Raw genomic sequence first — 14,778 nt, forward strand, 5'->3', positions numbered from 1 at the left:
CCATTATAAATACAAAAAAGGGACCTAAAAGGTCATTAATGTTTCAGTAGTGCTCTTTTCCACCCTGCACTATTGATACTTTTTTTGGTTTTGACATTATTTAGACTTTAAAAAAATTGAATTGTGTAAAAAGGTAAAACCTGGGAAGCATTTTAGAAAGCAATAATACGCACTTGATACCTGGGGAGAAACCCACAAAGCTGAAGAGAAATTGATGGAATTGGTCAAGATGGTCATTTGGTTACTTTCTGTAGCACACACGCAGGGGTGGAAGACATGTGTCCTATGGGCTTTTGATATGCTCAAAACTTTTAAAAATACACAAAGTGTTATTCCTTTTATTAGACAGCAGCATACAGGTAAAAATGCAAATGAAAGTTGCATCAAAGCCGTTTTCAGTTGTACATAATTCAGTTGGTTCAATAGTAAACACTTCAATAAGTCAGTCTTCTATCTTTTGCATTTCCTCTTATTTTGAGATGTTCCCTATATTTGACAACTGATGAGTCATGCAAGTGACAAATTCAATAGTAAAACCACTTATAGGATTTTGAACAGTCTAACATGAATGAGGATTCTGGGATTTTCACTGACAGGCATCAGCTTGAGCTGGGGTTCCTTGCTGTCCCCAAAGTTTCAGATTTGAAAGCAGATACAATGAATGTTATAAACTCCAAAAGAAGGTAGAACATCCGGAACCCTGTCCCCAATATAGCTTAACTAAGGGGGCCAACAATTTCAAAGCAGAAATACAGGAAGGCCTCAATAGATCAAAGCAAAACTATGCTCTTCTCCTGACAAAGACATAAGCAAAATGAAAAAGAAAAACAGTTGAGCTATTCGGCAAGTAGTCCTAGGTGTACAGGGGAGTGACGAGTCAGAGAGGAAGTTGGAGGGAGGGGGACATTCCAAGAGAACAAGGGTAACGGGGTCAGGTAGATTGGGGAACACTTCCATACTCATTCTACTTGACTTCCCTAAACAGATGGCGGAGAAGTAGAAATGTATGGAGATGCAAGAAAAATCAAAATTAAAACAACCAAGTGTAATATCCTAAAGATCATCCAGTCTAAAGTTGTGAGGAACACTGCAGACTCCGCCAAAGCAATGAATTGGCTGAGAACACCTCGCTTGCGCCCCCTGTAATACCTTGTCAATATAAACAGAACTCAAGACTATTTCCCTCAAGCAAACTTATGCTGTGAAACTGCGAGCTGGGTTATGCCTTTTGAGTGTGAGGCAGGTGCCTCAGTCTAGTGGGAATCAAAGACCAATTGAGACCGTTTCAAGTTTAAGTGAGAGAGACACCAAAAAATGCATAGTTTTAGTCACGATTTGTGCCTTTTACTCACCATAATGACAAGGGTGCAGCTGCGGGATAGAGCTAATCACCTGCGCACTTAAGAGGTAGCACTAGACACATTGGGTGGCATGTACAAAGGCCCAAAGACTGGGTTTTTGCCAATCTCAAGTGAAGACAGGAGATGAGATACCGAATTCATCAGTTTAAAATGGAATTTCATTTTTAAAAGTGTGAAGAGGCCCGAATCTGTGAAAAATATAATCCTGCTAACTGGACTGTGTTATATACATTTTACGATACAAGTCCAGTGGTAGGTTGTTGTCAAGTGTTCTGAATGGCATGCTCATGCACTGCCTACTGTACATCAAATGAAGGAAATGAATCATTTATTCAGAGTCTTTTAATGTAATGTTTTATTTCTGCAACAACTTTCATTAGACTATTGTACAAAACTTATAATAATATTATAGTGGACTTAAAAAAAATTCTACAATGCAAATGTGTAGAAAAGCAGTGATTATTTTGTGTGACTTGAATAACATTTGTTTTTGATTCAGCCTGTTATTGTACTGAGTTTCAACTGGGAGCCAGCAAGCCTCCCACCTTTGGGAGTCTTTCAGAGGGAGGGAGCGTTCATAAAATACTTTACAATTCCAAGTATATGAAATCTGTGGGCTTCACACATGATTATTATCTAGAGTGAACAGATTATCGGGTTTACAAGCCACACTGAAAGTGAATTAATTGCACTTAGCCGATACCTGTTGACCCCACTATTTTCTGGAACTAATGCAATGAGTACAATGGTGCATGTCAAAATGATCAATCATTAATCAAGGCCTGCAAAGAGCTATTTATATGACGCATGTGCTGACAAGAGACTCCAAGTTGAATTACAGGACACATCTAAACATGTACATTTCCCTTAGTTTAAAACAGCACATGTTATTTATCATTAACTCTATATGCAAAAGTGAACATTATTCATAGTTCTGGAACTACATGTCCTACGAACATAAACATAGCGAGTTTCGAAGATCAGAAACCCCTTGTAAATTTGACACCAAATTCAAATTTCATACATGAATAAGAAAAATTCACAACCTTATGAAGCAATAAGGCAAATAGGTATATTGCCTACACGTGTCTGCAGGCACAGATTACTATATTCTCGATTTCATTGAATTGCCATATTGCTAATGAGAGATAAATTAAAATATTAGTCATATCATGTATGTTTATTTCAGAAACCCACCATAGGATCCATAAAAACAGATTACAAAAATAACAGTATCAAATATCTAAACATTTACTCAATAAAATCCCTAGAATATAATAAGAAATGTTCAGATAACACTCAAAGATTTCATTAGATGTTTCCTGGTAAGCAGTATGTTCCTCAAAAAGGACAAAAGAGTCCACCCAACACAGGGTGATTCTGCCCACAGCAAGTAGGTCAGAGCTGGTCGATACTGAACATACCTCTTCTCCCTCAGCAGTGGTTTGTGTGTTGACCCTCGTAGGCCAGACACAAAAAGAAGTGGGACAAATCCTCCCTCGGTGCATCACACAAAAGGCACGACTGATTAGCAGTGTCTCCAGACCATGCTGCCACCATGGCTCGTAGGAAGACACAATCAAAACCTACCATAGTTATGAGTATTCACAGGAAAGGATTCTCTGCCTATAACAGACAACTCTCTAAGACAGGTGTCATTATGACTGCAAGTCTCAATCTCTTCTACCCAACATACAGGAGCAGCACCCTTTTTGTCATTGTTCGGATTTCCCTAACCGATAAAATATCAAATTTGGTGTGCAGACAAGCCGCATTTACTTCTGCTCATTTTACCTTGAAATATCTCAGCCAGGCAATTCTCTGATTAAGATCTTTAATAGCCAGATATCATTAACTCCTGGGTCAAAACAGCCCTGGTATTACCCCACAGCCTGAGCCAAAGAATAACAGGCTGTGCTGAGATTGTTCTGAGATTGTGTCACTGATAAATGTACAGCCCATTTCTAAATGTACACCAAAATTAGCAGCCGAACAGGGGAGGCCCAAAACCTTCTTTTAAAAACGTGTTCTATACCACCAGGATAGAGTTGACATTGCTGTAGCCCCACAGCTCCATAACAAACTTGGCAATCACCACTACTTTTCCATGATATGTCTTTAATACCGGGTCAATTAGTTTGGCATTGAACATACCCATGGCCCTAATTACCCCACCCATGGCCTTCTTGAATCTCATGGTTTGTTGTATACATGAGGGTCAGTGCCAAAAGGTATTAGTAGTTGTGTCCCTCATCTTTTTTCTGATCGCAAATATATACATATGAACACCCAATGAAGATTGTGGGGTGTATTCAATGAGGGTGTCTGACTCTTGGGTAAGCCAATAGAAGGATAGAACCAATAGTGTAACATAATTAAAACAAACATGAGAATTTTGGATGCTTTAAAAGTAGTGTGAGCACAGAGGAGAGCAGACTGGCATTAGAAAAACTAGGACAATCTTAACAAGCTGTCTGGCCAACTGGAAGGGTGCTGAGCTGGCAATATTTGAAGATGAGAACACTTTTCCATGCAGGAGTCTGAAGCTGGTGTGAACAATTTCACTTGCGCTAGAGAGGAATTAGAGACCAGGGGGGAGATCAAATGCCCAACTGATGCTGTTTTCATGAACTAAAAAAATGACCCGGAGGTCAGTATAAAAATCCTCTAAAGCAAATCAGATCTGCCCAGGAGTGGATGGTTTGGAATTGCCATGGGGCGATAATTCCCAATACAATACAGGAGTATTGTAACGTGAAATGCATTTTGATTCTCACTATAGTTAAGTGTCAAGTGAGAAATCCTTTCAAGAAACCCAATTGGATTGTGCTGTTAGTATAGTGTCAAACAGATAGCACTTCTGTGCATTCAGCGGGCCACTCATCAAAAATCATAATGTCATTAAAATGTCCCGAATTGCTATCAAAGAAATAGTTAACATTGGGCTGTAACATGAAATGTCCATAGCAGAGTGGATTGAAAATATGTTTGATAATGTGTATTCTGTGAAGGCCATAATTATTTAATAAGGAATGGGAAATGAGAGCAAGTTTAAAAGGAGCCATTTCTAGACCCATAAAAATAGTTGGAATGTTTCTCCCAGGCAACCCCTCATTCTGGAATGCACAGTGATTTGAAAGGGAGGGGTATTTATATTTCCTCAATACAATCTAAAAAACAATTCTCTCAGGGTGGGTGGGTAAGTCAAAATAGTTGTTGCATTCTAAATTTAAAACTTTAATGTTTTTATTTCAATACATTTGAGTTTTGATAAAAACCACCTATTTCTTGCCCAGAATTTTGGGTTGGGACTGTATAATTAGAGTTCTTTGTGATATTTCCGGATTTTGAAGGCTGAATGCAAAAAAGACATTCATTTCGGCCAATTTTGTGTGGCCTTCAAAATGCTGAAATATCACATTCTAGTTGACCAGGGGGGTTCCTCACGCCCCTGGGAAGGTTGATCCCAATCCCACTCATGCTGTAGGATTTCTAGGAGAACTGTTTTTCCCCCTAGAAATCGATCAAAAGCGATCCCCCCCGAATCCTGCATTCATCCCCGCCACCTTCCTTCCCCCAACACATCTCCTCTCAACCTCCACCACTGACACTTGCAAGCACAGACATTTAGCCACTGCCCGACCCCTCCCTTCCTTACCACAAACATGCCCTTCCTCTGCCACACACAAACTTTGACACACACAAAACACACTTACCTCTCACTCCTGTGACTTCTCTCACCGTGCCGTGCCCATCAGCGCCTGCATGCACTCATGTGCAGCAGGGGTGTGACAGATCGATTTAAAAAGACCACGCTGAATCGGACTCGGAGCAGTCTTTCTAAATTGATTGTTTTGGAATAAAAAGAAAATTCACTCAATATCATAATTAGGGGGTATTAAAAAGGGGTTGTCGAGCTGACGTTAGCTATCTACATTGATCCAAATAGATCATACAACCTCAAAGAGTGGGCTGACCGACAATTGCTCCAATTGGCTTTTACAGTGGCCTGCCCAACATGAATTCTCGCTGGTATCTTGGCTTGGTGTACCCCCCGCTGCCACAGTTTTGGACGGCCATCAACTTCAGTGAGAGGCTGAGAAACTGGCGACACCTGTCGGAAGCAACTTAACAGTCACCAGGACCAAGTTTACTTTTGAAGCCAGCAAGAGAAACTCCTTTGGATGTCAATTAGTCCATGGGGGACAGGTCCATCCTTCTGGTGGGGAGGGGAGGGAGACAGGGGCTCAATCATGGTATCGCTATTGAGGCCAGTACAGTAACCTGTAGTGGAAGGAGAGGTGTGTAAACACAGCCTCATCCAGTAAATAATCATCCATTCATGTTCCACTTCCTCAATAGGTCCCCTTGTGATTCTTCAGCCCAGATGGGTGAATGCTGAGGGACTGGTGGGGGAGATCAAGATACTAGTCTTCTACCTTGGAATCTTCCACAAACCAGAGTGAAAGTCTGTTCACTCTAATGGGTTAAAAGACTAAAGACTCCTGCATCATCTACCTGGAGGAGGTATGAATAGAAGGGGTGGGGGGGCTGATCTCAGGCACTTCAGGCAGGGTGGGGCAGATCAGTAAAAAGGTTGCCACATAACACATGGGCAGATTTATCCAGGCTTTCTGTCCCGTGGTGAACCTACTTAATTGAGGACTTCTCTGCCTCCTAATTCTGAGCTTGGAGTATAGTCTGTATGCCCCACAGTCTTAATATGCCCTGTTTGGCTACCAATAAAGCAGTGTTTAGTCATCTTCATATCATGCAGTATGCATAGGAGTTAGTGAGAGCCTCTTTCCCAATTGAACCTGAATTCTTCTGTGTTTATCGGCCCAATATTCTTTTAGCTTTGTACAAGATCATAATATACGCAGGATGTCTTCCATCTTGTGCATTGCACTTCCAACGTGTAGCCTGTTGCTTTAGACCTGCAGCCTTCTGCGAGTGCAATACCCTCACTGCAGTATTTTGAACTGTGGCAACTTAAGCCTCACTTCTCAGTCCCCTTTTTCATAATTCTCCATGATGCTATTGGCCGACTCTTCATTCAGTTGCGTATCAACCTCTCCCATCTCTCTGTAACTCCTTTCCTAGTTCTGTCCTCATAGGGAGAGTGTAGCACACTAAGACTGGAGGATAGATGTATGGATTAATAGAAGAGTATGCTGGGCAAACTGATGAGTGATCACAGGCAGTAATGATGCTACCACATTAACGGTCTTGGTGGTCCTTTAGGCTGCCATGTTACAGTGTGATAGGGTTATCTTACGCAATATACTCTTGAATCCATATTCCCGACATGGGCAAACGATAAGGTAAGCCTCGTAAACCTGGAGTTTAGACATTGACGTGATGTGCTTGACAAATGATAGGTGAGAGGAGCCTTGCAGCTTAAATTCAGATCTACAGCCAGGCTAGACTGCCTGATGCTAATCAGCAGTACCCTGGAGCGAATTTAACACAGAGTGCACACAACACATCTCACAAGCACAGGGCCCTTTTTGTCTTCCATCAACTACTGCTGACTCAACAAACGTGATTGTTGGATACCAAGTCTTGAAGACTTCTTGAGCACATAAACATAAGAGCTCCATAACATGCCAAGACAGGAGGATGCTAGACAGAGTTACAGTTGACCTAAAGGAATGTCATAGGACTAAACAATGCAATTAAAAGGAAAAAGCTAATTTTAGACTTAAATTCACCTGCATTCTATTTCACCCTACTGCAAGAGATCCATCTAACTGTGAGGAGTCTCCGGAGTTGCACAGTGGAGGGATTCTACAGGTTGTCTTTTTATCATATAGCTGAAAGTAAATGGGGTTTGCAGTCTCCATATGCAGGACCCTACCAATTAACATGATTTCACACCAACAAGAACAAGAAAGTGCATAATGACAGATAGGATGATGGATGAGGGCACATTGGTTATGTTGGGGAACATCTAGCTATGTGTATACGTGTTGACCATTTCGCCTGAGGTGGGCTGACACAGGTGCCAGGCATTTTGGAAATGTTCTTGGTGTCGATCATAGTCCGAATGGCAGGCCCTAGAATTGCTAGTCTGTGCTTCCTAATATAAACCTTGATTTGTTTAATGTTTCGGAGGTCCAGTATTGGCCGTCACTTTCCATGCGGCTTCTTGACCAAAAACGATCTGGGGTATGTACCTTTTCCCCAGTGTCTTCCCGGGATTCTTATTAAGGCTTTCTTTTGGAGCATGCTTTTTACTTCTTGTCGTAGCAGCATTTGGTAAGCTATTTTTTTTGTTTCAGCTGTATGTTTGGGGGATTCCTAATGAATTCTATGACATGTATTTTCCTTACAATATCTAATTGCCACCTGTCTGTAGTTCACTTTTGCCAATGAGAAAAATGGTTAATGATTCTGCTCAGACCTACTATTGAGTGTTTTATTGCTTCCCCTGTGAATCATGCTTGCTGCTTATTAGGCATGCCTCTGTACGGTAGAGGTCCTGCGCCTCACCACCACTCTGTTGTCCTTTGACTTTTCATACCCTTGGTAATGTTTTCAAAGACTCTGCATATAGTAGGGTAGGCACTGGTGTGACCCACCTTTGGGGCTTGCGGATGAGCCACCTGAGACACTTCGAAAGGGTTGAAAAGGCTTCTTTGCATGTAATGACATTAGCGTCCTTAGCGTCCTCATCATTTCTGCATCCATCTTTATTGCCTTTAAGGTCCCATCTATTTTCTGGCTAAATAATTGCTCACGTCTGAAAACGTTTTGCACTTTTGTGTGTACATCGGGCCAAAAATACATGCAGCGTAGCTATCGTTGACTTCTCAGCACTGCTCCATTATTTATCTGCTTGAAGCCCATCTTTACAATGTCCACTGGAATGTTTATATTATGATTGGACACTCCTTCTCAGAGTAATCCTATATTTTTTTTTTCTCCTCTGGTAAATGCTCCAGTATGGGTGCCATTCAATGGCACATTTTTCTATCATATCTGACTATTATGGCAAGTGTATTTGCTGCCTTCACTGTGGTGGACGTGATGGCACTGCTACACGACCACAAGTAAAGGTGAAGTCGTTGGGAATACAATGATGGTGCACGCAATTTGATATGGACTTGAAAGTGAAAAGGAGCAGAGCGAGTGCTGTGCCTGTACACTTGCTTCACATGTCATTTGTCCCACTGGGATATGCAGCATTATACTAAAGCACCACTTTTGTAAATCCCCTGAAGAAGTTCCTAAACATTTCTTTGAAGGATGTATAAGGAACAAAACATGTTGGGTTAAATAGCAACCACATGATAGTGGATGCAAGGAATAAAGGCAGCATAAGGCCTATCATAAGGCCTATAGATCATCGGGTTGAGTGTTGGTATTTGCTGCTTTCATAAACAGCTGGACACGCTTTAATTGTTTGTGGACTTATTGTATATATTCCTTACAGTTTAGAAGACTATTATGCCGCTTGATTAATTATGAGCATCGTTCTTGTGTTTTGAACCCAAAAAAATGTGATGATATTGGTTATGCACAAGTCACTTTATGGGGTGCACATAACACTTAAGTATTTTGTTAAACACATTATGAAAAACATCTAAAGTATTAATAAAATAATGTGTTACTGTATATGTAGCGCACATATTTAATTGGCTTGACTTTCCTCTGTGTATAGATGTTTAATTTATTATTAATGATAATCATACAATAAGATACCACATAGGACTTCATGGTGACTAATTCTAGTAGCACACACCTGCCATAGACATTACTGGTATCGGGTCTATATAGTTTTTTGTTTGTAAGTTAGACCAGGGCTGACCCTCTCCCGAAAACCCTGGTGTCCCTATTAATATAAAAGTTTTGAACTGGACCTCCAGCCATCCGCTGCTGATTCCCCTGATTCTGGTGTGGGTTGTTCGGTGAGGTATTTTGGTGCAGAGGCCGTGCCTTCTATTTTTTTCTAGTTGCCTTTTTAGCACATGTTCTATGAATGGATGTTACAAGCAGAGTAGACCTTCCTCCCCCCCATGATCTAAAATGGAGATGGAGGTCAAAGCCTTTCTGCGCTTGTTCATGTGGTTGAATAAGAACCAGTCCTTTTCCTCCGTGGCATTTAGGTCAAAGGTTTTGCAGACTTTGGTCTTTATGGCATGGAATACGCAGACCTCATCTGGCAGCGATTGTCTTGGGGGTTGTCTGGCAGATTCTCTTTGTGAATTAAATCGGTATCCCAATCATCATATCGGTTTGAGACCAAGGATGAAGAATCGGTATCCCTCGGCTTGTCATCTATGCTGGTTTGCAGCAATTACCCATCTTCTTGGTACTCTAGGGTTACAGGGGTGAGGATCAGCTCATTATCATAGATCTCTAGCAGACATGGGTCTTGGCCAGACCACATGCATGTTCTGCATTGCAAGGCTGTGTTGGGTTCCTAGCTGACCTAGACTGTCTCTGATCTGGATCTTGCCTGTATTGCCCCTTCTGAGTTGTAAGTTTGTTTAACTGGCACATGATGCTATGACGTCAGCACTTGCACTGACAGCAGCATTTGTGGGTGGATGTAAGCGCTTGGTATGGGTATCTGAGGCTATGGCATTTGAGGCATTGGCACTTGTGGCAGCACAGGCCCTCAATGCGCTGGCAGCACTGGCACCAGAGGTATTTGCCTCTGTAGATGTAGTGTAGTTGGTTGATTTTATCTGTTATTTGGACTGGTTCCTCAGAGCCTGAAAACAAATTGGTGATAAACTATGCTGTACCTCGAATTCTGATTCAGAGTCTGGCATCACCTCCAATACACAATTCGTGAGACAGGTCTACTTGGTGAGGTGGGTCTATGGGGGACCCGGTCAGCGAAGACTTTAACAGCGATTACCTTTATTGGCCTTTTGACCCTGCAAAGTTCCTCCGTCGGCTAGGTCGACGACTTTGCAGTCTTTTTTGTTAATGGTTCTCCCATGAATGGTTCCGTCGTCAACGAGGGTAGGTGTTTCGTCCATGTTGTCGTCGACTGTCAGTGTTTGTGATTTTCACAATGATGTTGTCATCACAGAGTCCGTAGGTGATGTGTCAATGCCATTGTCACTGATCAGTGTGTTCCTGACTTTGCCGACAAGGCAGTCATCATCGTGTCTTTTGATCTCATCGTCAACAGGCTTCTCGATGTTATTGTCGTCGATGGGTCTGTGGTCAACGCGGTTGCCATGTGAGATTTTGCCACGGTTTTGCTAGATGAACCACTAGATGGCAGGGCGCTACACTATTGCTTAGATTGTTGCCCTTTTTTCACAGAGCAAAGATTCCCCAGCTTTTCTGAATATGTGGCCTTTCTTCAGACCTTGACATTTTTGGGGTAGATATTATATGATATGGCATTTATAGCACGCCTAGGGAGTGGGAACAGAGGGAAGACAAACAGCAATCCTACTAGGCCAGGTGTCATTCAGATGATGTCCTTTGTCTAGATCCAATGGTTGCCACACTCCTAGAGGACTATGCCTCTAAATGAGGTCACTTGCCTTCACTGAACCAATACACTAGATGCCTCCGTCCAACCCTCTGTGTTTTGGCACTGAACCCTTGGCATATCTCACAATCTTCAATAATACGATTATGGTATAGGCAATCAATGCAGTCTTCACTCCTTCATACATGTTCTTTAAACCACCAGAAGGACAAACCCCAAATAGGGACTTTAGATCCGCCCTTTGAGTGAGACATGCTACATTACACACTTATGTGACAGAAATAGACATATTTGTAGATAAATTCAGCTTTAACATTCTGTAGATCATTTTTCTTTGGAGAAAGGTGTGAGGAATCGTTTTTAGCAGGACTTGAGGTTAGAATCTGAACATAGCGTCTAGGGGTGGGGCTTAGTAGTGCACGTCCCACAGACTGGGACCAAAAACACCCGAAATTAGGTTGATAGATTTCATAGCGCATTTGTTTTTTCTTTATTATAACAGTAGGACGCATGGAACAGAGGCTTCCCAGCCTGACAACGGGTTATATTCAAAGCATGTGAATCTATAAATGATCCAATGCTCGAGAAGCATTTCACTGCATTAATTGGATATTTCCATTCATGACAATGGGGGAGATTGACTTTGTGCAGATTTGTCATGGGTGAGACTGTTCTACTGTTTTTCCCTCTGCATACATCTCTTTGCCAATAGACACTGGGCAACGCCTTTCTACCAAGGACATGGAACAAACCAGAAATGCCTGTGAGCAATGCTTTTTGTGGACGTTTCAGCAAATAACACAAGTAAACCCAAACAAGAGCCATATCTCCAAAATTGAAATTGACAGTTTAAATCTGTCCATTGCAGCGTTCATCTTTGTATTTTTAAAATATTCTCAAGAAGTCAGTCTATAAACTTGTGTCTGTAGTTTTACTGACAGGTTATTAAGTCCAGCCAAAGGAAAGAGTTCTTCAAGCACTTAATGGAATCCAATCCTCTGCTTGAAGAATGTCTCAATACGGGGAAGGTTTTCTTATACCACTCTGGTGTGCATATCCTAATCTAAAAGCATTCATTGAATGTCATGGATAGAAGAAGGAGTTAATAATTTACCAGGGCATTTTTAGGCTTCAGAAGATCATAAATGAATCTGAAGGTAAATATTTCTAACCTTTCTTTCATCTCAGATTATAGATGAACAAATGTGCTTAAAGTGTTTGGATTTAAACTTTTATTTGGGTTTACGCCAATGAAAAACAAATTTACTCTGCACAACAGTACCAAAGGAAGAGGAAAGGCAACATTATGTAAACAAATTGTATATTTCAGAAATTAAAGTACTTCCTAAACACTTCTTTGAATATTTCCTGGACCCTCCAACTGCAGGTTGTCACACATGGTAACTATTGTAGTATTTAAAGGTCCCTAGTGGAAACAATCTACCTGAGGTAAAATTATTTGTATTGTTATTTAGAGGAAGCTACATCCATGGAGATTTCCAGCAATTTAAAGTTGTGTCTACCAAGAAAAGGAAACGTCAGTCATCCAGCACTCTCACATTTCATAGTGTTTCTGTATCGAAGGTGTTCGGTTCAATGATGTAGAACTAAAATCAATGCACCATTTGTATCAATTGATTATGTGGAACTAGACTTCTGCATAGGACAGTTATGCTTCCTGTCTTAAGAGAGCACTTCCTGAAAGGATAGAAAGTCTCTGAGAAAAAGTGTGCGTTAGAAGGGGTAACGTGGGATTTTGTGGATTCAATGTTTCAGCATGACTATATAAGACTGTTTGTTTTCTGCACCATGCACAATTGAAGAACAGCGACTGAATCCACTACACAAGCCAAAGACTCACTCTTAAAACACAGCGAGGTGACCCGCTTTGGATTTAGGAGTTTTCAGCAATACTAATGATAATGCTAATTTCTCTTCAGGAATGAACTCCCAAGTACCCACAAATTCATTCATTTGTAAATTGTGCTAATGGGTACATTTTACATATTTACTTCGTCACAGACACCTCAACGTCAGTGTTGAACGAAATCCATGCGATAGTTAATGCAACCCATGCATACAAGAACCCAAATGTGTACATATCTTCCAGAAAACATCTAAAACAAAAGTATCGAAAGCGCTTACCTTTCACAAGCTCGGACAGTCCATGCAGCAATTATCCATAATGAGATACTAAAAACCAACAGTACCGTCCCCGGGCATATCGTCATTAAAGTCTTCATTACAAAACGTGTATTGAAGTTTATTTTATTTAGAGCTCCGATGCTTCTCGATGAGGCATCAGTAAAAAGTTTGCTATGCAAAAGCATAACTCTGGCAATAAGATACAGTCTTAAGAACATTGGTATAGATAAAATAATATCCACATCAGCAGTAGTTGTAGATGGCGTATACGAAAAGGCAAGCCGTGCTGTCCATGTAAAAGTATAATTGCCCGGTATAGGATGAATAGCACACACCAAAATTTCTAGGCAGAGGAAAAAAATACGCTCATAAGTCATGGCTATTCTCCAGTCATCTGCTCCATTGTCCACCATGAACAGCTGAAAACAAAAAGAATACAGTCACTTGTTTATTAACAAAGGGCATCATTTAGCTTTACTTTAATTTGGTGCATAATCGATAAGTTCATAGATAAAGTCCATCACATTTGACCTTCTATATACATAACTGAGGAGAAATCAAAGCACCCTTGCCATGATTACCGTTGTTGATTCTCCATATTGACAGTAGCAGTATGGTATACACAGTCATGCTATTGGCATGTCATGGTCTGGACATAGTTTGCCTTTTGGCATTGTTTGCTCGCTAGTCATACTGCTATAGGAGAAAAGAGGTCAAAGACCTTGGTCTAAAGAACGGCATCAAATTGCCCACATAAAACCAGTTACAGAGTAGGTAATTTTAAACACGTGTGATGCTGCCAGAGTAGCTATTTGACTTAAAATAAAAACATGATTAAGAGTCTACAGTCACTTTCCAACCATATGGAATGCTTACCAACCACGACACCACACTATCACTCCCTTCCCTCTTCCGTTTCCATACCAGCACACTGAAATAAAGGAATGATTTACACACTCTATTGTACATCTTTCTATACGTTTTGTGCAAGCAATTGGCTCAGAGAAGGCGTGGTCCTTCTCTGTACAGTATGTGTGAAAAGCATTTCAAATTAATGCTGGTTGGTTAAACACTCTTTAGAGTATTGTTCTTCAAACTGTGGGGCTGCCCTCAAGATGTGCATGGGGGTGGGGGCTGAAACAAAGCTCTTTAAAAGGAATTAAAGATGACTGCTTTTAATAGAAATTAAACAGTTTCCGAAAACCTGGGTCATATGGATAAAAGGCATGCCGTCATGCAAGATTATGGTTTTCACACCCGGGTGGGGGGATGGACATGGCCGTTAACGGCCCACCAGCCGAACCATGGTAAGCCCCAGCGAAGTGCGAAAGCCATTTGCAGCCCTCAGTTTATCCAGGGTGCAAATGGTTTCTGTCTACCCTAAGGAGATTTGTGCTGCTTGCACAGCCATCTCCCAAGGGGACAACGAAAAAAAAGAAAAGGAAAAAAAGATGGCCACCGATCGGAAGGAGCTTGGGGACCAGAGCTCAACGCTCCCGTCTCGCAGGTAAGTTGGGATGGTTTGGTTGGTTTTGGCGGAGTGGGGAGGTGGGGGAAGCAAAAGGGAGAATCTCCCTGTTGCCTCCACACATAAAAAAGCACCACCCAGGGAAGGGCCTTGGGTGGCTGGCACAGCGGGTGGAGAATGCATATTGTCGCCTGCTGTTCCAACCACCTAATTGGCTAATGCCCCTTCCCGGGTGCAAATATGGCAGTTATGTTAATCTACTTATGAACTATACCAAATCACCACTGTAATAGTATCAGAACTATTGAGCTTGTCTGTGGAATGGTGAACTGTGCGCCCCT

The 14,778-nt window shown here is 41.4% G+C and overlaps 1 protein-coding gene across 1 annotated transcript in view; it reads right to left on the minus strand.

Annotated features, from left to right (window-relative positions):
• KCNN2 (potassium calcium-activated channel subfamily N member 2) overlaps positions 1–14,778 on the minus strand; it is a 752,674-nt gene that overhangs the window by 627,211 nt on the left and 110,685 nt on the right. The window contains exon 3 of the mRNA XM_069625521.1: positions 12,970–13,388. Within this exon, the coding sequence (XP_069481622.1) occupies positions 12,970–13,388 (419 nt within the window). The remainder of the gene's footprint in view (positions 1–12,969; positions 13,389–14,778) is intronic.

Source organism: Ambystoma mexicanum, chromosome 6p (assembly GCF_040938575.1).
Source record: "Ambystoma mexicanum isolate Mex_15411 chromosome 6p, UKY_AmexF1_1, whole genome shotgun sequence".
Taxonomy (NCBI): domain Eukaryota; kingdom Metazoa; phylum Chordata; class Amphibia; order Caudata; family Ambystomatidae; genus Ambystoma; species Ambystoma mexicanum.